The following is a 27,932-nucleotide window of genomic DNA, read 5'->3' on the forward strand; positions in this document are numbered from 1 at the left end:
TTAACACCAGGGACCTCGCAGTTTGCTGGGACTTGTAGTGACTTTGACAGACTTTAGCACAGCCACGCTGACTATAATAGACTTGACTGAAGATGGTGACAGCAGACAAAGATGACGACTTACTGACTTGAGGCTGCAATTTAGGCTTAAGGCCTCCAGATGTACTGGACACTGGCTCTGAGACGTCTGGACTAGACCTCAGCAGTAAGAGAAACACAAAAGAGAGATTGTACTACCTCCCCCTCTTATAAAGGGGGGGGGCTGAGCAACGAGCCCAAAGGCTAGCTGCAGGTCATCTGGTCACCTAGTGCTCTCTGGGTAACAAAACATGTGACTTCAACATGTGACAATCATTATCATGTGATCAATAAGCATGTGACCATATCAAAGGTATACAATTATACAGATTATAGGGGTACAATGCAGGTGAGCCCTGGAGACGTGCAGGGACTCAAGCTGATAGGACTGTGAGATGCATATCCCGTACTGGGACATCACATTATCAGTTCACCCATTCCTGAAGTAGTGGCAAACTGATGAAGTGGAACCACAAAGTTCACCAACCTGTGGCTCTGTAGATGTTGCTAAAACTCATTGTTTCAAAAGCAGCAGGGCATTCTGGGAGTTGCAGTTTCACAACAGCCATAGATTGACAGATTAGAGACCGATGCCTTCAAGTACCTGACACTACTCCAAAACAATACTATTAAAGCACTAGGCAATCAGGGAAGGAAACAGAGGTGGCAATTATAAAGAGACAAGACAGACGCCAACTTTTCCATATGATAAGACTTTCAGATGTTAAAAAGTGAGTGCTAAGAGCTTATTTCTTTGTCACATTTGTATATTTCTTGCAAAGAATAGTATCTCTCATTTAGGTAAAGAAGGAAAACCAAAGATCAAAGTCAGGAGTCTACTATAATGAGCAACATGGGCATGGGCAACATCTCTGCTATTGGCAGCTATTGTCCACCCCAGGATTATATTCTGTAGGATCATTCCAGATTTAAGGATTTTATTCTATGAAGGACACCAATCTTTGGCTCAGTGTAACAGTACACAGCTATCAGAGTCAGAGACTTCAGAGGCTGGGGACCAAATGTGAATGTCTCTTGTCACCCCTTACGTCTCATCTTAGCCCAATTTCTTATGATTGCTTTCCCAATAGTTCTGTTGCCCCCATTTACTTTAGAGAGGGTGTCCTGCCTCCTTTTATACTCATAGGTAAAGTGTTTCTTTTGTGTTAGTGTGGTTACATACATGGCTGTAAATCACTCTGAGTAGCTGGGGAGCACAACTTGCAGGCTCTCTCTAAAATAGGCAGGAGAAACAGGACTCACAAGCTGTCTCTATGAGTGGGCAGGGAGCATGTCTCACAGGCTTTCCATATGAGTGGGCAGGGAGCATGTCTCACGGGCTTTCCATATGAGTGGGCAGGGAGCATGTCTCACGGGCTTTCCATATGAGTGGGCAGGTAGCATGTCTCACAGGCTTTCCATATGAGTGGGCAGGTAGCATGTCTCACAGGCTTTCCATATGAGTGGGCAGGGAGCATGTCTCACAGGCTTTCCATATGAGTGGGCAGGCAGCATGTCTCACGGGCTTTCCATATGAGTGGGCAGGGAGCATGTCTCACGGGCTTTCCATATGAGTGGGCAGGGAGCATGTCTCACGGGCTTTCCATATGAGTGGGCAGGGAGCATGTCTCACAGGCTTTCCATATGAGTGGGCAGGTAGCATGTCTCACAGGCTTTCCATATGAGTGGGCAGGGAGCATGTCTCACAGGCTTTCCATATGAGTGGGCAGGCAGCATGTCTCACAAGCTTTCCATATGAGTGGGCAGGCAGCATGTCTCACAGGCTTTCCATATGAGTGGGCAGGGGTACCTCTCACAGGCTTTCCATATGAGTGGGCAGCGAGCATGTCTCACAGGCTTTCCATATGAGTGGGCAGCGAGCATGTCTCACAGGCTTTCCATATGAGTGGGCAGGGAGTATGTCTCACAGGCTTCTCTAAGAGTTGTTAAGGTCAGGGCTCAAAGGCATTTTTTATGAGTGGCATGAAGAGTAGGACTCACAGGCTTTCCCTGAGTGGGCAGAAAGCATGTCTCACAGGCTTCTCTAAGATTTGTAGGGGAACCAGAACTCACAGGATTTTCTAAGAGTTGTAGGGGGCAGGACTCACAGGCACTCTATAAGTGGTAGGGGGGGGGGGGGACACAGGACTCACAGGCTTTTACTAGGAGTGGTAGGGGGTGAAGGACTCACAGGCCCCTCTTCAACTTGGTCAGTGAATCAACCATTATAACACTGTGTGGCAGAGTTCCAGTCTTATTGTTTTTATAGTAAGGACTCTGAGCTTTTGTTTTGGGAGCAGTAACACTACTCATCTTCAGATGTATTGTTTGCCTTTATGAGTTGCCTGATTAGATTATACTCACACAGAATTATGTCTGTACATCCCGGTGACATTCCACCAATGCACATTTATTACTAGTGTGATCTCCTGCACTATAGAGTACAGCATATAAATGTGCACTAGCAGATAGTGGCCTAAACATAGTCACCAGCTGACATTATGGTGAATAGAACCGCTGATTTGCACCTCAGTATAGGTTTCCTTTTTTTACGCAATGCCAATGTATAACTGGGACACAGCAGTGGCACTGCATGAGCATAGCCTGGAAGGGGAAAAGCAGCAATAAGGGCATCACATGGTTTATGCCACTTACATATGACATGTACAGGACTCTTTATAATGAACAGGGTCCTCAAGGCTATATTAGTGTCTTCCAATCAGTGTACCGCCAGCTGATACAATACTACAACTCCCAGCATGTGTGGACAGTCTTTCTGCTGTCGTGAATGAGCGTTGGGGATTCCACGGACAGGATTTCTCCAGTTGATACAATACTACAACTCCCATCATGTTAAGCAAAAAGAGAGTGGTGCTTTTGTGACCGCTGGATAAAAAACACTGGTTGGGTAGAAAACCTTTGTATGTCACACAGACCAGAATTGCTGCAGATTTTGCCTTTTTTTCGCTATTAAAATCAGTTGGGGAAATCTGCAATATTTCTGTCCATTATGAACATATCCTCATACTGGAAATACATGTAGCATAGTGACATTATTGTGCTCCTGTGGGGTGATGGTCAGGGGCAGATCCGCTTTATTTCAGGCCGACTTCAGCCTCTGGTTTCATGGATGCACGTCTCCTTTAAGTGGACTCAGGGGCCGCCCCCAAACATCGCGGGATTTTCCTGGCAGCTCTCGCGACGACGAGCAGCGGAGCCACGATTGGTTGACGGCTTCTGAATGTAAGATGGCGCCCAGGGAGCTGTGAGGCGAAAATAATCTATCGGAGGAAAAAAAATAGGGAAAAAACTGAAAGCGTCAAGAAGGAAGAAGGGTTCCGAGCGCGGAGCCGCCGGGGGTGACGTGGTGGCGGTGGAGACAAAGGAAGGAGCCAAGGCCGTGTCGGGGGGACGAGCTGCCTCCAGACAACGAGCAGCAGGGGAGGTGAGTGATACGGGCGGGACCGCAGGGCCTCAGCGCCCGCACGACTAGCAGCACACTCCGCAGCGCGTCGTCCCCGGTGTAAGGCAGCGCTCCCCCGGGGCTGGCAGCGTTGTGAGGGGCATCTCCTGTTACCTCTACGCCCGCGCTGTGCGCGCCCCCGCCACCCTCCTGTCACAGTATGTGCGCGCCTCCGCCGCCGTCCTCCCCCATCAAGTCTTCAACAATGCGCCAGCAAAAAGCGCGGTTTTTTTTTCTACCGGCGCGCGTCACTTTCGTTCACGAGCTCCCCGCTGCCTCCTTTCTTCCCTCACATCCCTCTTAAAGTGGCATCAATATCGTTCGCTTCACCCACGGCTTGGGAACGTTATACGTGGCGCGTGTGCGTTTTATTAGGGGTGTATCATAGTTTATTATATAGCGGCCCTCGTCAACGTAGTGAAGAGCTCGGTGCGCGTTACCGCGGCCGCCGTCCTCCTTCCCCGGGGGCGCGCCCTCCGCCACTTCTGAGTCAACGCGTCAGTAGAGCTCTCGGCGCCTGCGCGTTCCCGCGAGCCAATAGAGGGCGGGGCCAGGGAGAAAGGAGCGATGGAGACGAGGGGGAGAAACATGGGAAGAAATGGCTGGATGTGACATCCCAGGACGGACGCCGGCCCAAAAAGATGTTTCCTAAAATAAACTTCTTCAAACCTATTTCCCCCCCCCCCCCTAAAGCGCAATGAGGGTCCCTTGTCCCCAAGAGGAGTGGGAATGGCTGCTGCCCCAATCAGTGGTGAGGCCTGCCATCGCTCTCTGTGAATACATGTAGATTCTAGATCAAGTCCAATTAAAGGTGGTATTTAAAGTGTACCTCTAGTGATGTGGTCCCATGTGCTTCACATATTGGCAAGGAGAGACATATCTCATGCTTGGTGGCCGCATTGCCATGGCAACCAGACTACCCCCCCCCCCCCCCCCCCAGTGATGTGCATGGGACCACATCACTAGAGGTATACTTAAAGGGTTCGTTGGCACGTATGTACATAATCTGCTGTGGATTTTGCCATCCGTTGACTTCAATGGGCCCACAGCAAATCTGCTAATCCTCTAATATTTCACCATTTTGTACTTGTGAACATACTCTTAGATTGCAAAGTTATCTCCTATCCATGGGATAACTCTTATCAGAAACTGTGTCAGCAGTCGGACCTCCACCATGATCAGCTCTGTATGTTTGGGGAACAATTGTTTTCCATTCAAGGTACCAGTGGGTGTACCAATGGTTGACTTCCACTGGTCAGCTAGTTATCCTGTGAATAGGAGATAACTTTGCATATTGTGTGAACCCCTTTTAAAGCTGTGTTAGGTTAGGGCTGGGTGGTATGACCAAATGTGTGTATCACTGTATTTTTGTACCTTTTGGCGGTTCCGCGGTATATAACGGTATTTCCTCCCCCCCCCCCAAATTATCAGCCCAGCGCTGCCCCCAATACTTACATCACCCGCAAGCGCTGCCCTCCTCGTCCTGTTTGTTGCGGCCGCCGACGCTGACACTCTATACTGTGCGTTATCCCTTTGCCCAGGCTGCAAAAGGTAAACAGAATAAACTCACGCATGTTCCGACGTCGTCCTTATGCTCGGGACGGGAACGTCGGACAGCCGTCAACCTATCACCGGCCGCAGCGATATTCCGCCTCGGCCGGTGATAGGCTGAGCCCACTGTCATGTAAGGAGCTCTGGACGGCTTCTTACATGACAGTGGGCTCAGCCTATCACCGGCCGAGGCGGAACATCGCTGCGGCCGGTGATAGGCTGACGGCTGTTCGACGTTCCCGTCCCCAGGAAGAGCATAAGGCCGGTATCGGACTAACGGGAGGTAGGATAAAGTTTATTTTTTTATTTTTTGCAGCCCGGGCATAGGGATACTGCACAGTATAGAGCAGTGGTCTTCAACCTGCGGACCTCCAGATGTTGCAAAACTACAACTCCCAGCATGCATGCTGACAGTTGTAGTTTTGCAACATCTGGAGGTCCGCAGGTTGAAGACCACTGGTATAGAGTGTCAGCGCCGGCGGCCACAACAAACAGGAGGACGAGAAGGGCAGCGCTTGCGGGTGACATCTGAGTATTTACACCGATGGGGACAGCGCTGGGCTGATAATTAATTGGGGGAGGAGCAGAACAGCGCTCGCAGGCAACATATGATTAGGGGACAGCGCAGCGCTGGGCTAATTCATTCATTCATTCCCGAGGGGGAGGGGCCAAACCGGTGCATATCTGAGCGACAGCGGAGTGCTATCAGAACATGCTGGCGCTCAGAAATGCACAGTCTAAGTGTGGACTCCGAAGAATAGGCACTGTAACTGTAAGATGCCATTGCACAATATTTAAGGGGTTGTCTGGAGAATTAATTTATACTCAATAGGGCTGTGGGTTGATAAAGGGAAAAGAACGTGTATTTAGCACTGATCACCTGCAGCCTTTTGCTTTCATCTCTCCTCTTGACACATAGGAGTAACTGGCATAATGGGTACGTTCTTTGGTTGAAAGTTGCACTTGCATGGGTATTTTCCAGTATTGACTTTAATGCCAGCCACACGTGACTGCGAGTTTAAATGTGTTCTTATTTTATAACCCCCTGCTCCCCCCCCCCCCCCCCCCCCCCCCCCATTCCCAAGATATGAGAATTTTTGTACCCCATCTGTCGGTAAATCCATCACATGGACAAACTCTTTATTACAATACTATGTGTGCTGATGCAGCAGTGGGGGCTGTGATTTACATAAGGGGCATGCTGAAGCCGGCTGAGTGAGTCTCCGGCAGTAGGATGTTATGAGATGTATGTCATCAGCTTTGTTGATCACTGTGCATGTGAGTATAGGTAAAGAGACTAGCCAACTCACCATTGCTGCAAAAGCAAAGCCCTTATTCCAAGGTTACTTCATGGCACACATCGAGAGAGAGGGAGGCAGGGGGTACCCGTGGTGGGACAGCGCAGTTTCGTGCCTGACTTAGGCTGGGTTCACACTACGTTTTGTCCCATACGGGAGCGCATACGGCAGGGGGGAGCTAAAAGCTCGCGCTCCCGTATGTCACCGTATGCGCTCCCGTATGTAATTCATTTCAATGAGCCGACCGGAGTGAAACGTTCGGTCCGGTCGGCTCATTTTTGCGCCGTATGCGCTTTTACAACCGGACCTAAAACCGTGGTCAACCACGGTTTTAGGTCCGGTTGTAAAAGCGCATACGGCACAAAAATGAGCCGACCGGACCGAACGTTTCACTTCGGTCGGCTCATTGAAATGAATGACATACGGGAGCGCATACGGTTACATACGGGAGCGCGAGCTTTTAGCTCCCTCCTGCCGTATGCGCTCCCGTATGGGACAAAACGTAGTGTGAACCCAGCCTTATTCAAGCCACGCAGGTGATATCTGTGTTTACATAAACAAATTTAGACTGAGTTGAGGCTGGAACATAAACGTAGAAGTCACAGATCACACAGAATGATCTTCCTAGCTAATAGGCATTAGTGTATTATAATGGAGGTTGTTTGCAGTAGTGTTCTATATGAGAATAGAAAGAAGGATGTGCCATGCTGGGCCTCAGCCCCTTCCACATGTTCCTGGCTCATCTTGCTTCCTCCCCTCCCGTTGGCTTTGTGCACGAGCCTCCATTGTAGTAGCGGAGTCCTGTATTACAGACAGGCTCGCTCCCAGCAGCACAGACGCTTTTGTAGGAAGGGAATTCCCTGACAGAAACAAGAAGGGAGGGTGAACACGGCTGGGTTCAACAGAAGGCCACTCGGTCCCCAGGTCACTATGGAGTGTGACATTAACCCCTTCCTGACAGCAGATATTCTTTGTTTATTATTTTTAGTCAGGGTGCAGTACACTTAACACATGGTACCAGATGGTAATGTGTTCATTGAGGTAACAATTACCTTCAATGATCTGACTGCTGACGCCAATGGTTGTCAATGATCGCTAACTCTGAGTGGTATAGTGCAGGCACTGACAATCTGTGTCCGATAAAAGAATCCTTTGTTATAGCCCAAACAGCTCAAACTGTTTGCAGGTGTTTTGGTTTTAGCAAAAAACAGTATCCATATAGACATCATAAAGAAGAGACACTTTCTCCACAGGGGAATCTGTCAGACGTGGCCATGTATTATTTGGTTGTACATCCAAAATGTGTGAAGTCCTATAACCTTCCCCACCTCTTGACACGTATTACCAAAAATATGTTTGCGTTTGTCACAAATGAGAAATAAAAGATTTGTAAATGACAAAGAAATTGCGATTTCTGTTGTATTGATGAAAGTATCGGTATCTTCTAAATGCAGGATTTGAGTTTGCGCTATGAATAATTCTTTGGAAAACGCCATTTCGTTCGAAGAGTATGTCCGTATGAAGGCTCGGACAGTCCCCCAACACAGGATGAAGGAATTCTTGGACTCTTTGGCTGCTAAAGGGCCAGATGCCTTGCAAGAGTTCCATCAGCCCCCTGCCAGTACCATGGTGTATCAGCAAGGAGCGAACTGTATCTACACAGACAGTACGGAAGTGGCAGGATCGCTGCTTGAACTGGCTTGTCCTGTGACCACAAATGTTCAACAACAGAGCCAGCAAGAACAGCAAATCCAAGTTCAGTCCCATCAAGTGCAGGTGACTGATCCTCCTTATACTCATTGAATGTATCTTGTGTTGTCTTGCTGCATAGGATTACCTAATGACGTAAGTTTGGGCATCATGAGGTTGTTTAAAGGGGTTCTGGAGTGTTATCAATCCTGTGTGAATACAGTTTCGTACATACCTATACAGGCTATACAATTAAGAAATTGTACATACAGCTGTTTGTATGGCCCAGGATATGCTTTTATCTGCAGCTGAATCCCATAGAGCAGCATTCTAGGACTAAATTGACACTTGTTCTATATGCAGCTATAGAACCCCTTTTATAACTCTCATTTAGACCCCCATTTTATTTCTGTCAATGTTGTCGAAAATCAATGTTTTTTTGCTGTTAAGAATAAGGATGCCTGACCTCTTAAATGCCAGGGGCAAGATATTTTCATGTGCCCGGAGATTCTTGAGATGTCTGACGCTTCTTTTTTTTTAGCTCACTTCAGAGAGATGTTAGTGGCTGAGTTTCCATTGTTAATTTCAGATTCCCGAAGCACTCATCAGACCCTGGATCCACCACCCTGCCCCTCAGCTGAATCGAATCAACCTCTCTCCCGAGGGGTCACAGGACTCTGGTATTTCTGAAGACTTGTTGGTCAGTTTCCCAAAGCCAGGCTATTTATATACAAATCTGCAACAAAATATTCTCCCTCCAAAACTTTGGACAAAGTCTCCAAATACAGATTCATTTTCAGTTCATTGAAAAATTATGATCCCATAGAGACTAGCTGTTTTGCATCTGTCCGTATATGCTTGTGCTTTATGCAAATGTAGCTGAATGCAACCCATTTTTTTGTCTTTTTTAATGATTCATGAATTATATAAGATTCTTCTTCCCCCACCTGCATTGAAGGTAGTGGGCACAAAAAATATTGTACCAGTCATCTAGATCACTTGAAGATGGAATATTCAAGATAATGTTAAATTATTATTTTTTATTTTTTTAAATGTTATTTCCTCAAAACTGATTGACTAGGAACACCTTTTAACAGTTCTAAATTTGCATCTGTGTGTACATTGTATAATGATACCTCTAATGAAATACTTGTTTATTCTTACCTGAGAACATCCCCTTCCCCTTTACTTACAGAACTGCAAAGGGGTTGCGGTGTGAATGTGACTTTTCTTTTTCCTGATTAAAGAGAATGTGTCATTAGAAAATAACCTATTGTTTTAAATTGGGTTTATATGTCAAACATATATAATTTTTTTGGTTGAGATGTGTATATATATATATTATAGTTTTATAATGATCCTGACATCTTTCAGTTGCAATTCAAGCCACTAGGGCTAAAACTAAGCTGAGACCTCCTGTTCTGTACAAATCATTTCCCAGTAATGCCTTTCTCACAGGCAAGGAGCACAGTGAAAGGGGAGACCAGTATATAGATGCACACAATAGCTTTTGTGCAGAGAATAGCATCCCCCTCCATGTATAATGACCCCTGAGTAGGAACACAATAATCTGAATAGGACAGGCCCTGTTTTTTGTTGTCTGAGTCCTGCCATAAGGCATATCACTAAATGCTGTTAAAAACAGCTCAGTTCAGGAATATGCACAAACAATGAAATGGGGGGGGATACTATCAGAAAATAAAGCATACTGGGGGGAAAAAACATGTTAAAGTATCTCCCTAATCAGAAGAAAAAATCTAGGTGACACATTCCCTTTAAACTCATAAAGGGGTATTCCGCCCCTAGACATCTTATCCCCTATCCAAAGGATAGGGGATAAGATGTCTGTTCGCCGCGGTGCCGCTGCTGGGGAGCCCCGGGATCCCCGCGATCCCCGCTGCGGCACTGCGCTATCATTACAGCACAGAGCGAGTTTGCTCTGTGCGTATTGACGGGCGATACAGGGGACGGAGCAGCGTGAGGTCATGGCTCCGCCCCTCGTGACATCACGGCCTGTCCCCTTAATGCAAGTCTATGGCAGGGGGTGTGACGACCGCCGCGCCCCCTCCCATAGACTTGTATTGAAAGGGGCGGGCCGTGACGTCACGAGGGGCGGAGCTGTGACGTAACGATGCTCCGGCCCCTGTATTGCGCGTCATTACGTGCAGAGCGAACTCGCTCTGTGCTGTAATGATAGCGCAGTGCCGCAGCGGGGATCCCGGGGATCCCCAGCAGCGGCACCGCGGCGATCTGACATCTTATCCCCTATCCTTTGGATAGGGGATAAGATGTCTAGGGGCGGAGTACCCCTTTAAGGACGCAGGGCGTACCTGTACGCCCTGTGCCCTGTCCCGGTATTTAAAACGGGGTCACACCGTGACTCCACATCATACCGGGTCGGTCCCAGCGGCTTATGATAGCCGGGACCCTGGGCTAATAGCGCGCGGCACAGCCCTTCAGACGCGCTATTAACCCTTCAGACGCAGCGATCAAAGTTGATCACCGCGTCTAACATGAAAGTAAAAGCTTCCCGGCAGCTCAGTCGGGCTGATCGGGATGATCGCCATAAAATCTCGATGTCCCGATCAGCTAGGACGCGAGCGGAGGTACCCTTACCTTGCTCCGTCGCGTCCAATCGGCATTTGATTGCTCCAAGCCTGAGCTACAGGCTTGAGCAATCAACCCCTGTTACGCTGATCCATGCAAAGCTATGGCTTTGCAGGGATCAGGGTAAAAGATCAGTGTGTGCAGTGTTATAGCCCCATATGGGAGCTGTAACACTGAAAAAAAAAAAAAAAAAAAGTGAAGAAAAAAAAATCAGTCATTTAACCCCTTCCCTAATAAAAGTTTGAATCGCCCCCCCCCCTTTTCCCATTAAAACAAAAACTGTTTAAATAAAAATAAACGTGGTATCGCCGCGTGCGTAAGTGTCCGAACTATAAAAATATATTGTTAATTAAAACGCACGATCAATGGTGTACACACAAAAAATTTCAAAGTCAAAAATAGCGTATTTTTGGTCACTTTTTATATCATGAAAAAATTTATAAAAAGCGATCAAAAAGTCAGATCAATACAAAAATGGTACCGATAAAAACTAATAAGAACACGGCTCAAAAAGTTATCCCTCATACCGGCACGTTTGCGGAAAAATAAAGTTATAGGGGTCAGAAAATGAGAATTTTAAATGTATAAATTTTCCTGCATTTAGTTATGATTTTTTTCTGAAATAGGACAATATCCAACCTATATAAGTAAGGCATCATTTTAACCATATGAACCTACAGAATAAAGATGGTGTCATTCTTACCGAAAAATGCACTGGGTAGAAACGGAAGCCACCAATTGTCGCACAATTAATTTTTTTTTTCTATTTTGCCGTGGGTTTTTCGGTAAAATGACTGTCACTGCAAAGTAGAATTGGTGGCGCAAAAAATAAGCCATAATATGGAATTTTATGTGCAAAATTTCAAGCGTTATGATTTTTAGAAGGTGATGATGAAAAAAATGAAAAAACGCTGAGTCCTTAAGGGGTTAAAGGGGTAATCTGCCCATAGACATCTTATTTCCTATCGCCTCCTCAATCTCCCTGCAGCATCTGGCACTCAGTGTTGGGCTGCTGCTTCAGTCTCTGAAACCTCTGAGTTTCCTGGACTGTAGACGGGACGCCGTCACATCACGCCCCCTCCATTCATGTCTATAGAAGGGATGTAGCGGCCGTCACGCCCCTTCTCTTAGACATGAATGGAGGGGGCGTGGCACTATGAGTGGGTATGGTGTAGCGGTGTGAATCGCCAAGAATTTGGCGTTTCGATTCGAATCGCGATACCAGTGTGGCGATTCGATATATCCCGATATATCGTGATACCGTCTAGGTGACGATACATCGCGATATATCCCGATTCTGTTTAAAAAACAATGTCTTTTACGCTTTTATTAAAACTTTATTTTTATTTTATTTATTTTTTTGTACACTTTATTAGTCTTTTAGGAATCATTAGATTCCTCAGACAGATGAATAGAGTTCTATTGAACTCCATTTATCTGCGATCCATTGATAGAGCCTGGTCCAGCCAGAATCTATCAATGACAGAGCCACGGAGAGCATACACATCTCCCTTTAGACGCCGCTGTCAGCTTTGACAGCGGCGATCTAAAGGGTTAATAGCCAGCCGCGGCGATCGCCGCATGCTGGCTATTAGCGGCGGCCCCCAGCTACTGAGAACAGCCGGGGGCTGCAGAGTATGGAGCGGGCACGAGTCGAAGCCCGCTCCATACATCCAGAGCGCCGCCGCCGCCGTGTCAGATACGGCTGACAAAATGTGCAACTTGTATCTCCTGATGCCCGGGACATGCTTTCTGTGCATCAGGAGATACAAATTCCACATCACTAAAGCGATTTTTCACTTGCCGATACTGAATCGATTCAAAATATTTTTGAATCGATTCAGTATTGGCAAGTGAAAAATCGCGGGAATCGATTTTTTTTCTTACATCCCTAGTGTGGTGTGATATCACTTCTCAGTCCCCCAAAAATTCAAGTTTCTGAGATTGGAGCACATAATTCCGAATGCTGCACGAAGATCGCAGTGGCATTCTAGCGGCGGGCCCCCACAACCAGACATTTTATCCCCTATCCCCTTTGGATAGGGGATAAGATGGCTATGGGCGGAATACCCCTTTAAGAAAGATCTGCATAAAAGATATATATTTATATATTTGCAAACCTAGGGGTCATTTAGGGTGATTAGGTTAGGGTTTTCTGTTAGTGTTTGCCTGCATTTTCATGGTGTTTTCTTTTGCCTGTTTTTAACTTTTTTTTTTTTTTGTGTGTGCGCGCTATGGCCAGATGTTAGTTTTAAAGTGTGTAGTAAAATATATAGATAACTATACATACAAAGCATCTTGGTTTGTGGTGTTTTGCTTTTTCTCTAGGTATGACAATAGGCTGCTTCTTAGGACCTCAAAAGTGTGAGGAAAAAAGCATGTTCGGAATGTAACACAATAAAAAAAAACTTAAAGCCGCAGCCCTTAAAGTGGTATGGTGAGTGGTAAAATATATAGCAGCGTAGCTGGGAAGAAAAAAAGGTTTACCTCACTGCTCACCACTCGTCTCCACTTACTGGTCCTTTCAAAGCACACAAGAAATACTCAGGCAATCCCTAGCAGAAGTGGGTTAACATAAGGACTGAGTGGGGATTTCTTTTGTGTCAAGATAAGATTTCCGACCATCTACATTTTAAAAGCAATGCACAGGAGTACTTACATGGTTTTTCTGGCTATCTTAATTGGCAAGGTGCAGCCAGCCAGCACCCTTGTCTTGTCTTTTCTGCATAGCACTTGCACAATACAGGAATAGAGCCGGAAGCATTTGGCTCTGTACTTTATGTAGTGGCTACACTGGGTTCCTGTAGCTCAGCTCCCATTGAAGTGAATGGCAAATGGACAGCAGTAACCTTGTGCAGCCAAGACATAGAGTACAGAGCCAACTGCTTCCATCTCTGTTTAATCTATAGTGTGGATGCCGCAAAACATGTGCCAAAAACATATTGAAAGTTTATAAACATATTTTCAATTGGAAACCTCTTAAAGGACTTAGAAAAGCAGCACGTTTTCTCCTGAAGATATTGCATGTCCATTATTAACATGTACAACACCCACCCTGCCTGTCTTCGTACATCTCCAGCCTTAAAGGTGTAAGTCTCCTATATGAAATTAGAGCAATATCATAAGTATGTGCAGATAGATCTGGTTTCATGTTGGCCTTCGCATCTCTGGTGCCACATTTCTCTTTGGTGTGTTTGGTTTACTGTACAGTCATTTAATCTGCAATTAGATCTTCCATATACAGTAAAAGCAATGCCCTCCTTAAAGAGGATGGGGTACATAATCTCTGCAAGCAATTCAAGGGGGTCTTCTTTAAAAGTTGGTCTTTTGCAGAAGTTTCAATGTATGGTTACTCTGTTCACAGTATAAGTTGATAAAGACCTTCAGGTCATGGCTGTGTGGAAGTAATGTTTTGACATCATATAGTAATGTTTCAGCTGTGAAAATGATGACGCCCAAAGGCAACAGACCAAGGTGACATGCCTGTAACTTTATGATTTTGGAATTACACAGCACAATTTCTTATTGCTGATAAAACATGTCTGATACCATTGACTTAAAGGAAAACTGTCAGACATTTTCTCCCGCACTATCCACAGGTACTGATGGATAGTGTGGGAGACGCTGATTACAATGAGCCCTACCTTACCCGGATCCGCCCGGCCGTTCGCCCGCAATTGTAGTTTTATTATATGTGGAAATCTTGCTGTAACTGGCACGGGCGGGGATTCTGCAGGATAACTGGCACTGACGTCAGCACCGCTTATGAATATTCATCCCCCCTCCCTCCAGTTCTCCCTCTCTTCGCCGCTCCTAACTGGAGGGAGGAGGGATGAATATTCAGAAGCGGCGCTGACGTCAGTGCCAGTTAGCTGCAGAAGCCCCGCCCATGCCAGTTACAGCAAGATATACACATAGAATAAAACTACATTTGCGGGTTAACGGCCAGGCGGATCCGGGCAAGGTGGGGCTCGTTGGAATCAGCGTCTCCTTCACTATCCATCAGTACCTGTGGATGGTGCGGGAGAAAATGTCTAACAGGTTTCCTTTAAATGAGTCAGTGAAAAAATCTGTAATAGCGGCCGTTTTGCAAACTTTTGGCAGACCCATTGAAGTAAATGGTATCAAAATCTGCTGCATATTTTTCATCGGCCGATGTAGTGCCATATTTTGTGTTTTGCCGTGTAATGTGTTACATGGCTCAGCACTTTCCAGTGCTGGACTAAGACAACTCCATTGGCTGACATGCGCACACCTGCCCTCTAACATGGGTGGGTGTGCGCGTATCACATGACCAAAAATATGCTGTCTCAAACACGGTTCCCTTCAGTGTAAGTTTGGCCACCACAGCAAGAGGGTGTCTCCTGCTGTGATAGCTGAAGCGCTGTGGCTGCAATGTTATTGATTCCCCGCTATGGGGACCATGTGCCTGCAAGGGGGGGGGGAGGATCTCGGCACTGCGGCCAACATTACATTCATTCACATTGCAGCCGCAGCGCTTCGGCTATCGCAGCAGGAGACACCCTCTTGCTGTGGTACACGGACTCACACTGAAGGGAACAGTGTTTGAGACAGCATATTTGTGGTCTTGTGACACACGCACCCCCACCCGGAACCAGTGGTAGGGGGCGGGTGTGCTCGTGTCAGCCAATGGAGTTGTCTTAGTCCAGCACTGGAAAGTGCTGAGTCATGTAACACATTCCACAGCAAAACACAAAATATGGCACTACACCGGCAGCTTGCAGCAGATTGTGTGTGAACCTAACTTGAAGAATTAAAAGTTACAGAGAAAACAGCAAGTCTTATGTGCATTATTCCTCACAGCCTAAGACAAAATGATCATAATCTTTTGCAAAAGCATAATAAGTTCTTACAAGATCTAACTAGTTTTTTTACGTGCATGCAAATCTGTACTTTCCATGTCTTGCATTTTTGTATCCAGTATGATTTTTATGCCTTGGTAACTTGTTTTTCAGGTGCAGCAATCTCCCCAGCAGCTCTCACCACAGCTCAATGTCCACCAGTCCAATGAGCATCCAATCCAAGTACAAGTACAGATCCAGGGATCAGCTCAGTCTCAAACTGCACAAAATGCACAGACTATACAGACTCAGTCCCTTCAGGCCAATAACCCTTCACAGCAACTTTCAAACTCCCAGTTACAGGTGGCTCAGATCCAGGTGCAGCATGTTCAGCCTGGCCAACAGATCCAGCCCACAGACCTCCAGGATGAACACATACAGCACCAGCAGATTCAGGCACAGCTGGTGGCAGGACAGTCAGTAGGCAGTGGAATTCAAATACAAACAGCAGGTGCACTTTCACCTCCACCTTCGCAGCAGGGCTCTCCAAGAGAAGGAGAGCGGCGATCTAGCACTTCAAGCGTCCTTCAGCCCGTAAAGAAACGTAAGGTGGACATGCCCATTACTTTGTCATATGCAATTTCAGGGCAGCCAGTTGCAGCTGTACTTGCAATTCCACAAGGCCAACAGCAAAGTTATGTTTCTCTAAGGCCAGACTTGCTGACGGTGGACAGTGCTCACTTATATGGGGCCACAGGCACCATTACAAGCCCAACAGGAGAGACTTGGACCATCCCAGTTTATTCAGCAAATACCCGCAGTGATTTGCAACAGCAAAATGTAACCCACATTGCCATCCCTCAAGAGGCCTATAATGCCGTCCATGTAACAGGCTCTCCTACCACTGTGGCTGCTGTAAAATTAGAGGATGACAAGGACAAAATGGTAAAAAATCATGAGGAAGTGGTTCAGACTCTGGCAAACTCACTTTTTCCGGCTCAGTTTATGAATGGAAATATCCACATTCCGGTTGCTGTCCAGGCTGTGGCAGGGGCATATCAGAATACAGCACAGACTGTCCACATATGGGACCCTCAGCAGCAAACTGCGCTACATGAGCAGGTTCAGCAGCATCATCTACAGGTAATCTATGTAGAGCTGTGTGGCCTATGTGGTGGTGCCTTTTTGTACTTTGGATTTTTACCCTATTTAGAATAATGTAGCTGCTAAACTGGTCAGTGCCACATACGGCTTATGTCTTTTTGTAGTGAATGGGACACTATACACTTCTACCAATTTCAGTATACACTTCCACCTATATCTTTAGGTTCTAGGTTAATTTGCCATGTAGTGTTTTTAATGTGTTTTGTAGCTGAAGCCCAGAAGGCAGAGGTTCTATGGTAATAAACGTCCATAAGTGTCTCCTGAGGTATGATGTGCGCATCATACCCGGTGGGTCCCGGTTGCTATAAGCAACCAGGACCTGTGGCTAATGCCAGACATCGCCGATCGGACTGATGTCCGGCATTAACTCTTTAGACGCGGCGATCAAACTTGATTGCCGCGCCTAAAGTGAAAGTAAAAGCTTCCTGGCAGCTCAGTCAGGCTGATCAGGACCATCGTGGTAAAATCGCGATGTCCCGATCAGCTAGAATGCAACAAGAGGGTGCCTTACCTGCCTCCTCCATGTTCGATCGGTGATTGATTGCTCCAAGCCTGAAATCCAGGCTTGAGCAATCAACCGCAGATAACACTGATCCCTGCCATTGCAATGCAATGGCAGTAATCAGTGTATTGAATCAATGTACTGCATGTTATAGTCCCCTATGGGAGCTATAACATTGCAACAAAAAAAGTTAATAAAGATGATTTAACCCCTCCCCTAATAAAAGTTTGAATCACTCCCTTTTTCCCAATAAAAAAAAAACTGTAAATAAAAATAAAGATATGTGGTATCGCCACGTGTGTAAATGTCCAAACTATAAAAATGTATCGTTAATTAAACCGCGTGGTCAATTGCGTACACGCAAAAAAGTTTCAAATTCTAAAATAGCGTATTTTTGGTCACTTTTTTTTTTTATACCATAAGGCGCTCAAAAAGTCAGATCAAAAGAAAAAGGGTACCAATAAAAACTTCATATCATGGGGCAAAAAATGAGCCCTCATACCGCCCAGTACGCCAAAAAGTTAAAAAAAATTATAGGGGTCAGAATATGACAATTTTAAATGTATACATTTTCCTGCTTGTATTTATGATTTTTTTTTTCAGAAGTAATACAAAATCAAACCTATATAAGTAGGGTATCATTTTAACCGTATGGACCTACAGATTAAACAGTGTAGCGCCGCGCGCTATTAACCCTTTACCGCGCGCTCAGAGCTGAGCCGCGTGGCTAAAACCGAAAGTGAAAGCTGCCGGTTAACTCAGTGGGCTGTTCGGGATAGCCGCGGCGAAATTGCGGCATCCCGAACAGCTTACAGGACAGCGGGAGGGCCCCTACCTGCCTCCTCGCTGTCCGATCGCCGAATGACTGCTCAGTGCCTGAGATCCAGGCATATGAGCAGTCAAGCAGCAGAATCATCGATCACTGGTTTCTTATGAGAAACCAGTGATCAATGATGATCAGTGTGTGCAGTGTTATAGGTCCCCATGTGAGCTATAACACTGCAAAAAAAAAAGTGAATGAATATCATTTAACCCCTCCCCTATTAAAAGTTTGAATCACCCCCCTTTTCCCATTAAAAAAAAAACAAAAAAACGGTGTAAATAAACATATATGGTATCACCGCGTGCGGAAATGTCCGAATTATAAAAATATATAATTAATTAAACCGCTCCGTCAATGGCGTACGCGCAAAAAAATTCCAAAGTCCAAAATAGTGCATTTTTGGTCACTTTTTATATCATTTAAAAATGAATAAAAAGCGATCAATAAGTCCTATCAATGCAAAAATGGTACCGTTAAAAACTTCAGATCACGGTGCAAAAAATGAGCCCTCATACCGCCCCATACACGGAAAAATAAAAAGTTATAGGGGTCAGAAGATGACATTTTTAAACGTATTAATTTTCCTGCATGTAGTTATGATTTTTTCCAGAAGTACGACAAAATCAAACCTATATAAGTAGGGTATCATTTTAATCTTATGGACCTACAGAATAAAGATAAGGTGTCATTTTTACCGAAAAATTTACTACGTAGAAACGAAAGCCCCCAAAAGTTGCCAAACAACGTTTTTTTTCTTCAATTTTGTCGCACAATTATTTTTTTTTCCGTTTCACCGTAGATTTTTGGGCAAAATGACTGATGTCATTACAAAGTAGAATTGGTGGCGCAAAAAATAAGCCATCATATGGATTTTTAGGTGCAAAATTGAAAGAGTTATAATTTTTTAAAGGCAAGGAGCAAAAAACAAAAATGCAAAAACGGAAAAAACCCCGGTCCTTAAGGAGTTAAACCACACGAGGTTCCATAATGAAGCATGCCATTAAGTTGTTCTATTCATCCAATTAAAGGAGTACTCTGGCAAAAATTTACATATCCCCTATTGACAGGATAGGGGTTAAGTAGCAGCTTGCAGGGAGTTCGTCCACATGGAACTCTGCCTGATCCCTGTCCCCCACCCTGTGTAGGAGTTCTCCTTTAATGTGTGACTAGTGTCAGTTTTGCCCATTTAACCAACTTTTGAACCTGGCTGCTATGGGCATTTTAATTCCAGAAGCAGTCAGGCTATTGAGTATGCTCCTCGAATTAATGTCTATTTTTAAATGTTTCCTGTTTAACTAAAAGAAAAAGAAAATAAGCAAAAACCAACCCTATATATTTTTGCACTTTTCATAAAGAACACAAACAATTTGTGCTGTAATGTTCTGGTCGTTCTCTAGTTTCTCTGTTTACTTATGGGCTGTTAATCTCTCCTGACTGTCTCCTTTCTGCACAATTCACAAGTGTTTGCACATGCAAGGCTTAGTTGGTCAGGTTTTAGTTATTTTTGGCCGTACTGAGAGTACATTATAGGAAGAGGGGGAAAAAAAAACAGGCTCCCACTTCATCCTGGACTGATGTTGACCTTTTAGAGTAAATCTTTGTTTCTGACAAATCTTGTGCAACATTTTCCATAACTTGAATGAATAAGAATCATATGATAATGTTGTCTGAGCCAAGTAAATAATTACCATCCATACATACTGTCTTCACCTATTTTATATTGATTTACACAGCAAAAAATCTGCAGCATATACAATACATATGAATATAAACTAATAATTGTATAGAGTCCCTGCTCCTTAGAAGGCTGTACCATAGCTAAGAGAGTTCGCTTTGCGACAAGTATAGCGAGCCTACTATAAAATTGGTACTGGCTGCCATCTATACGTGCACATTTCTTGCTGGCAATCTATCACAACTACTTAAGGGAATGTCCATTCAACGTAGTACACATATATGATATTATTTACAGTTTCTTAACCCCTTAAGGACTTTTTCCGTTTTTGCATTTCCATTTTTTCCTCATCACCTTCTAAAAATCATACTGCTTAAAATTTTGCACCTAAAAATCCATATGATGGCTTATTTTTTGTGCCACCAATTCTACTTTGCAGTGACATTAGTCATTTTACCCAAAAATCCACGGCGAAACGGAAAAAAAAATAATTGTGCTACAAAATTGAAGAAAAAATTTCATTTTGTAACTTTTGGGGGCTTCCGTTTCTACGCAGTAAATTTTTTTGGTCAAAATGATACCTTATCTTTATTCTGTAGGTCCATACGGTTAAAATGATACCCTACTTATATAGGTTGGATTTTGTCGCACTTCTGAAAAAAATCATAACTACATGCAGGAAAACTTATACGTTTAAAATTGTCATGTTCTGACCCCTGTAACTTTGTTATTTTTCCGCGTACGGGCTGGTATGAGGGCTCATTTTTTGCGCCGTGTTCTGAAGTTTTTATCGGTACCATTTTTGTGTTGTTCAGACTTTTTGATCGCTTTTTATAAGTTTTATATAAAAAGTGACCAAAAATACGCTATTTTGGACTTTTTTGGCGCGTACGCCATTGACCGTGCGGTTTAATTAATGATATAGTTTTATAGTTCGGACATTTACGCACGCGGCGATACCACTTATGTAAATTTTTATTTACACAGTTTTTTTATTTTATTTTTTTATGGGAAAAGGGGGGTGATTCAAACTTTTATTAGGGAAGGGGTTAACTGTTTTTGTTTTTTTTTTTTTACTTTTTTTTTAACTTTTTTTTTTTTTTTTGCAGTGCTATAGCTCCCATAGGGACCTATAACCCTGCACACACTGATCTCCTATGCTGATCCCTGCAAAGCCATAGCTTTGCAGGGATCAGTGAGATAGGGGCTTGATTGCTCAAGCCTGTAGCTCAGGCTTGGAGCAATTGACGATCGGACGCTGCGGATTCAGGTAAGGAGACCTCCGCCTGAGTCCCAGCTGATCGGAACATCGCGATTTTATTGTGATGTCCCGATCAGCCCGACTGAGCTGCCGGGAAGCATTTACTCTCGTTTTCAGACACGGCGGTCAAGTTTGATCACTGCGTCTGTAGGGTTAACAGCGCGCGGCACAACGATCAGTGCCGCACGCTGTTAGCCCAGGGTCCCAGCTATTGTTAGCAGCAGGGACCGACCCTAATCCCTAATAATCCTATCTTGAAATCTGTTAAGTGCCAAATATCCCTCACATGTGAACATATATGAAACATTTGTAGCAGAGCTTAAATAATCACAGGTGGAAAAAAGTGCCTAAAAACATTTACTTTATATATGTGCGCCTGTTAGTCATTCTGTTTAGTCCTTGCTTATAATATTTCGCAATTACAAAAAACTAATGTTCATCAGATGTCCCATATATGTGCACCTGGAATATGCAAGTATATTATCAAGAAGATATAGCAGAGCAGAAAGTGTAAACACAGATGGAGCACAGTGCTTCAAATACACTTTTTGTGCATACAAATTGAGCTTTGTTACATCAACCTATTGTACAGTACTTACCTATACATTGGGAGGTATTTATCATTTATCGTTGTTGAAAGCTTTTTGTGTGTTTTTGGCATCTTTGTGCCAAAATTATAAATGTGGAGCATAGCCTTTGATAGATAACCAATAAATATTGTCCAGGCTTACTTAGGTTTGTGACTTTTGAAAGCCCTTTTGTGCTCGAAATGTGCATCTTTTAGAGAAGTCGCATATAGTAAATTCGTTACAACTGCACTTTCCTGACAAATCAACTGAAATAGAAGACTTTGGATTTTGATCTATCTTGTTTGTTGCACAGAAAAAAGCACAAAAGGTGACTGCAATACAAATGCGACAAAAGTATACTATAAACCCACCCAAACCGCTTGATAAATTCCCCCCATTAACCCCTTAAGGAATCGGCCCATTTGGGCCTTGGTCCTCATTACTCTTATATTTTCATCCGCCTACTAGTATGAGGGTTTTCTTTTTTGCGCGAAGAGTTGTCCTTTGTAATGACATCACTCATTTTACCATAAAATGTATGGCGCGACCAAAAAAATACTGTTTGTGTGGGGAAATTGATAAGAAAACCTCTATTTAGCAAATTTTGGAAGGTTTTGTTTTCATGCTGTCCACTTTACGGTAAAATAGACCTGTTTTCTTTATTCTGTGGGTCAATGTGATTTAAAATGATAACCATGATTGCATACTTTTCTATTATTATACCGCCTTAAAAAATCGCAAACTTTGTAACCAAATAAGTGCGTTTAACCCCTTAAGGAATTTTCAGTGTAGGACTCAGCCATTTTTTGCACATCTGACCACTGTCACTTTAAACATTAATAACTCTGGAATGCTTTTACCTTTCATTCTGATTCTGAGATTGTTTTATCGTGACATATTCTACTTTAAGTTAGTGGTAACATTTTGTCGATACTTGCATCATTTCTTGCAAAATTTGATGAAAAAAATTGAAAATGTAGCTTTTTTTTTTACTTTGAAGCTCTCTGCTTATAAGGAAAATGAATATTCCAAATACATTATACATTGATTCACATATATAATATGTCTACTTTATGTTTCCATCATAAAGTTGACATGTTTTTATTTTTGGAAGACATCAGAGGGCTTCAAAGTATAGCAGCAATTTTTCCCAAAATTTTCAAAATCGACATTTTTCAGGGACCAGTTCTGCTTAGAAGTGGATTTGAAGGGCCTTCATATTAGAAATACCCCACAAAAGACCCCATTATGAAAACTGCACCCCTCAAAGTATTCAAAATGACATTCAAAAGGTTTGTTAACCCTTTAGGTGTTTGACAGGGTAAAAGGAGAGATATCTTCCTAAAATGTCTCTCTCGAGTAAGGAAATACCTCGTGTATGTCAAGTGTTCGGCGGGTGCACTAGAGGGCTCAGAAGGGAAGGAGCGACAGTGGGATTTTGGAGAGTGAGTTTTTCTGAAATGCCCATGTTACATTTAGGAAGCTCCTATGATGCCAGAACAGCAACAAAAAAAACCACAGGGCTTACTATTTTGGAAACTACACCCCTCAAGGCACGTAACATGGGGTCCAGTGAGCCTTAACACCCCACAGGTGTTTGACGACTTTTCCTTAAGTTTTGATGTGTAAATGATTTTATTTTTATTTTTTTCACTAAAATGCTAGTTTTCCCTCAAATGTAATTTTTTTTACAAGGGATAATAGGACAAGATGCCCCCCAAAATTTGTAACCCCATCTCTTCTGAGTATGGAAATTCCCCATGTTAGGAAGTAAAATGCTGTGCGGGCAAACTACAATGCTCAGAAGAGGAGGAGTCACATTTGGCTTTTGAAAACCAAATTTTACTGAAATGTTTTTTTTTTGGGGGGGGGGGGGGGCATGTCACTTTTAGGAAGCCCCTATGGTGCCCGAAAAAAAAAAAAAAAAAAACACATGGGATACTATTTTGGAAACTACACCCCTCAAGGAACGTAACAAGGGGTCCAGTCCTTTTTGTTAAAGTTGGATGTGTAAATGATTTTTATTTATTTTTTCACTAAAATGCTAGTTTTCCCTCAAATTTTAAATTTTTACAAGGGATAATAGGACAAAATGCCCCCCAAAATGTTTAACCCCATCTCTTCTGAATATGGAAATACCCCATGTGTGGACATCAAGTGCTCTGCTAGCACACTACAATGCTCAGAAGAGGAGCGCCATTGAGCTTTTGGGTAAAAAAAAATTGTTTGGAATGGAAGTCAGGGGCCATGTGCGTTTACAAAGTCCCCCGTGCTGCCAGAACAGTCGCCCCCCCCCCCCCCCACATGTGACCCTAGTTTGGAAACTATACCCCTCACAGAATTTAATAAGGGGTGCAGTGAGTATTTACACCCCACTTTCGTTTGACAGATCTATGGAACAATGGGCTGTGCAAATGAAAAATTACATTTTTCATTTTCATGGACCACTGTTCCAAAAATCTCTGACACCTGTGGGGTGTAAATGCTCACTGTACCCCTTATTACATTACGTGAGGGGTGTAGTTTCCAAAATGGGGTCACGTGGGGGGGTCCATTGTTCTGGCACCATGGGGGCTTTGTAAACACACGTGGCCTTCAATTCTGGACAAATTTTCTCTTCAATAGCCCAATGGCGCTCCTTCTCTTCTGAGCATTGTAGTTCGCCCGCAGAGCACTTTACATCCGCATATGGGGTATGTTCTTACTCAGAAGAAATGGGGTTACAAATTTTGGGGGGCTTTTTTTCCTATTTTCCCTTGTGAAAATGAAAAATTTAGGGTAGCACCAGCATTTATAATTTTTTATTTTATTTATTTATTTTTTCATTTTTTTATTTTCATTAAACACCTGTGGGGTGGTAAGGCGCACTATACCCCTTGTCACATTCCGTGAGGGGTGTAGTTTCCAAAATAGGGTCACATGTGGGTATTTCTTTTTTTTTTTTTTGCATTTATGTCAGAACCGCTGTAAAATCAGCCACCCCTGTGCAAATCACCAATTTAGGCCTCAAATGTACATAGTGCGCTCTCACTCCTGAGCCTTGTGCGCCCGCAGAGCATTTTACGCCCACATATGGGGTATTTCCGTATTCAAAAGAAATTGCGTTACAAATTTTGGGGGTCTTTTTTTCCTTTTAACGCTTGTGAAAATAAAAAGTATGAGGCAACACCAGCATGTTAGTGTAAAATGTTTTATTTTTTTTATACTAACAGGCTGGTGTAGCCCCCACCTTTTCATAAGGGGTAAAAGGAGAAAAATACCCCCCAAAATTTGTAGTGCAATTTCTCCCGAGTACGGAAATACCCCATATGTGGCCCTAAACTGTTTCCTTGAAATACGACAGGGCTCCGAAGTGAGAGAGCTCCATGCGCATTTGAGGACTAAATTAGGGATTGCAAAGGGGTGGACATAGGGGTATTCTACGCCAGTGATTCCCAAACGGGGTGCCTCCAGCTGTTGCTAAATTCCCAGCATTCCTCTACAGTTAGTGGCTGTCCAGAAATGCTGGGAGTTGTTGTTTTGCAACAGCTGGAGGCTCCGTTTTTGAAACTCTGCCATACAATACATTTTTATTGGGGGGGGGGGGGGGGGGGGGGAGACAGTGTAAAGGGGTGTATATGTAGTGTTTTACCCTTTTTATTATGTGGTAGTGTAGTGTTTTTAGGGTACATTCGCACTGGTGTGTTACGGTGAGTTTCCCGCTAGGAGTTTCCCGCGCGGCAAACCTCCAGCTGTTTCAAAACTACAACTCCCAGCATGTACTGACAGACCCTGCATGCTGGGAGTTGTACTTTTGGAACAGCTGGAGGCACACTGGTTGGAAAACCTTCAGTTAGGTTCTGTTACCTAATTCAGTATTTTCCAACCAGTGTGCCTCCAGCTGTTGCAAAACTACAACTCCCAGAGTGTACTGATCACCAAAGAGCATGCTGGGAGATGTAGTTATGCAACAGCTGGAGGTATGCAACTACAACTCCAGGCATGCCGAGACAGCTGTTTGGGCGTGCTGGGATTTGCACTTTTGCAACATCTGGAAAGCCACAGTGATCTCCAAACTGTGACCCTCCAGATGTTGCAAAACTACATATTCCAGCATGCCCAAACAGCTGTCTGGGCATGCTGGGAGTTGTAGTTTTGCAACATCTGGAGGGCTACAGTTAGAGACCACTGTATAGTGGTCTCAAACTGTACCCTCCAGATGTTGCTAGGCAACTCACCGGCTTCCGTAGGATCCAGCCGCATGATCTCCTTCGCCCGCCGATCTGTCGCCCGCTGCCTCCGGATGGGTAAGTGGATATTCGGCGCCGGTCCTCTGTCATTTCCCCGTTCTGCCCCACCTATTGTGGGTGGGCAGGACGGGGAAAACGAAAGTTAATTATTTTGGTCAAAGAAGGAACAGTAGGTATACATCCTCCTCACTTTATTACTGCCCTAATAAGTCACAGGGTAAATAGAGGAACTAATGTTCTACAACAGGCAGCGCCTATTTCCTGCATGGCACTGTGGCCGCTAGGTGTGAACAAGGTCTAACCAGCTCAGACCTTCACCGGATGGCAGCCCTGGATAAGGGACCTTTTTAGCTCAGTACACCTGTGAGGGCACAGAAGTTCTACAGTATGTCACTGATCTGTTACATGCTGCACTTGGATAGAACCCACAGGCAGTGCAGTGATGTGACTCTGTCTTCTCTGCTTCTGCAAAGCTAAAGGCATAATGGGAAATATCGACAGTACTAGAAAATATCAGAGGGGAAATGGGAATCAGGATGGCAGAAAATGACCTGTTTAAATCATGTTTTTATGTGAAACATTTAAGATTTTTTTTGGTAATATTTGTTACCCACAGGGAATAAGTAGCTGTTTGCGTCAGGCCCAATCTATGGGACAGGGCCCTGTCTCTCTGTGAGGAGCACGTGTAGTCTATCAGTAGATGGTACGCGCTCCATTCATTTCTAGAAGTGTGCCGATGATGCACGCGTGCTGGACTCAGGTCGTTTCGGCGCTCCCATAGAAATTAATGGAGTGGGTGCTGCCTACAGCACGTGCTGCTTACTAAGCGCTGGCTCCCGTCCTGGTGATTGCTGGGGGTCCCAGCAGTCGGACCCCAGCAATCAGCTACTTATCCCCTATCCTATGGATAGGGGGGATAAGTTAATTTTTGCCAAAGTTATCCTCTAACCCCTTTTCCCATTTTTCCATATAAAAAAACATGTAAACAGTATAAAAACATATTTGCACTACTTTGCCCGTACATAATGGCGGTAAACGTAAAAAAAAAAGATTGTTTTTTTTTTTTTTAAATCACATCAAGTAAAAAGCGATCAGAAAGTCTGATAAACACCACGGTGGTACCGAAAACAACATACTAAGGCTAGAGATGAGCGAAGCTACAGTACTTCGATTCTGCACGAACCTCACGGCTCAGCGGTGGCTTACTTTAGCCTGCATAAAATAGTTCAGCGTTCAGGTGCTCCGGTGGGCTGGAAAAGGTGAATATAGTACTAGGAGACTCTTCTAGGACTGTGTCCACCTTTTCCAGCCCACCAGAGCACCTGAAAGCTGAACTAATTTATGCAGGCTAAAGTCAGCAACCGTCGAGCCGTGAAGAATCGAAGTCCTGTAACTTCGCTCCTCTCTAAGGCTCAAAAAATTAGCCCTCATAAAGCCCGGTATACGGTAAAAAAAACATTTGAGGTTAGAAAATGGCACAAAAAACTTTTCTAAAAAGTTTAAATTTTTTTAAATTAGCACCTTGGGGACCAAGGGCATACCTGTATGCCCTGGTCCCTCTTCCCTTCTATGACACTGGGTCATGGGCTGACCCTGGGTCTGAGCCGGGTGGTCCCAGCAGCCACCAGGACCGGTGTCTAATCGCTGTGATGCCCAGCATTAACCCCTTAGACACGGCAATCAAAGTTGATTGTCACATCTAAAGTGACAATCAAGTGCACAGCAGGCTGGAGCAGCAGAGCGCCGATAACACTGATCAATGCTATGCTATGGTATAGCATTGAACAGTAGGTATGACTAAGGTTCTCTGACGAACCGAAACGTGTCACCTGTCTACCTTGTCCATGTACCTGTTGCTGAGTTTTTACGGGAGCTGCGCTGGACTTCCATCCTTTTCTAGCATTGAACAGTGTATGTGATCAGAAGATTGTATGTAATAGTTAATAAATGTGAATTACCGTATTTATTGGCGTATAACACGCACTGGTGTATAACACGCACGCTCATTTTAACAGGGAAATGTAAGTAAAAATTTTTAATGTAAAATAAATGACTTGGACTAAATGCCACATCATCCCCCCAACTTTGTTTTCTTCTGCGCCTCAGTTTGGTCCCGTCCCCTCCAGTGCCACATCATTCCTTCCCTTTTATCAGTCCCTGTTCCACATTTACCCCTCTCATCGCCACCCCTCATGTCTCATCATTTCCCCCTGTCATAGACC

At 44.2% G+C, this 27,932-nt stretch overlaps 1 protein-coding gene across 4 annotated transcripts in view; it reads left to right on the forward strand.

Annotated features, from left to right (window-relative positions):
• Positions 1–2,263: 2,263 nt before the first annotated feature.
• The window catches only part of QRICH1 (glutamine rich 1), a 63,984-nt gene continuing 38,315 nt past the window's right edge, over positions 2,264–27,932 (forward strand). The window contains exons 1-4 of one of the 4 annotated variants that reach the window (XM_056524781.1): positions 2,264–3,522; positions 7,844–8,165; positions 8,668–8,778; positions 15,662–16,630. In XM_056524781.1, the coding sequence (XP_056380756.1) occupies positions 7,860–8,165; positions 8,668–8,778; positions 15,662–16,630 (1,386 nt within the window). In that variant the 5' untranslated portion in view covers positions 2,264–3,522; positions 7,844–7,859. Of the gene's footprint in view, positions 3,523–4,157; positions 4,292–6,186; positions 6,370–7,843; positions 8,166–8,667; positions 8,779–15,661; positions 16,631–27,932 lie in introns of those variants that run through there. The other 3 variants (XM_056524783.1, XM_056524782.1, XM_056524785.1) reach the window with 3 other exon arrangements.

Source organism: Hyla sarda, chromosome 6, assembly GCF_029499605.1.
Source record: "Hyla sarda isolate aHylSar1 chromosome 6, aHylSar1.hap1, whole genome shotgun sequence".
Lineage (NCBI taxonomy): Eukaryota > Metazoa > Chordata > Amphibia > Anura > Hylidae > Hyla > Hyla sarda.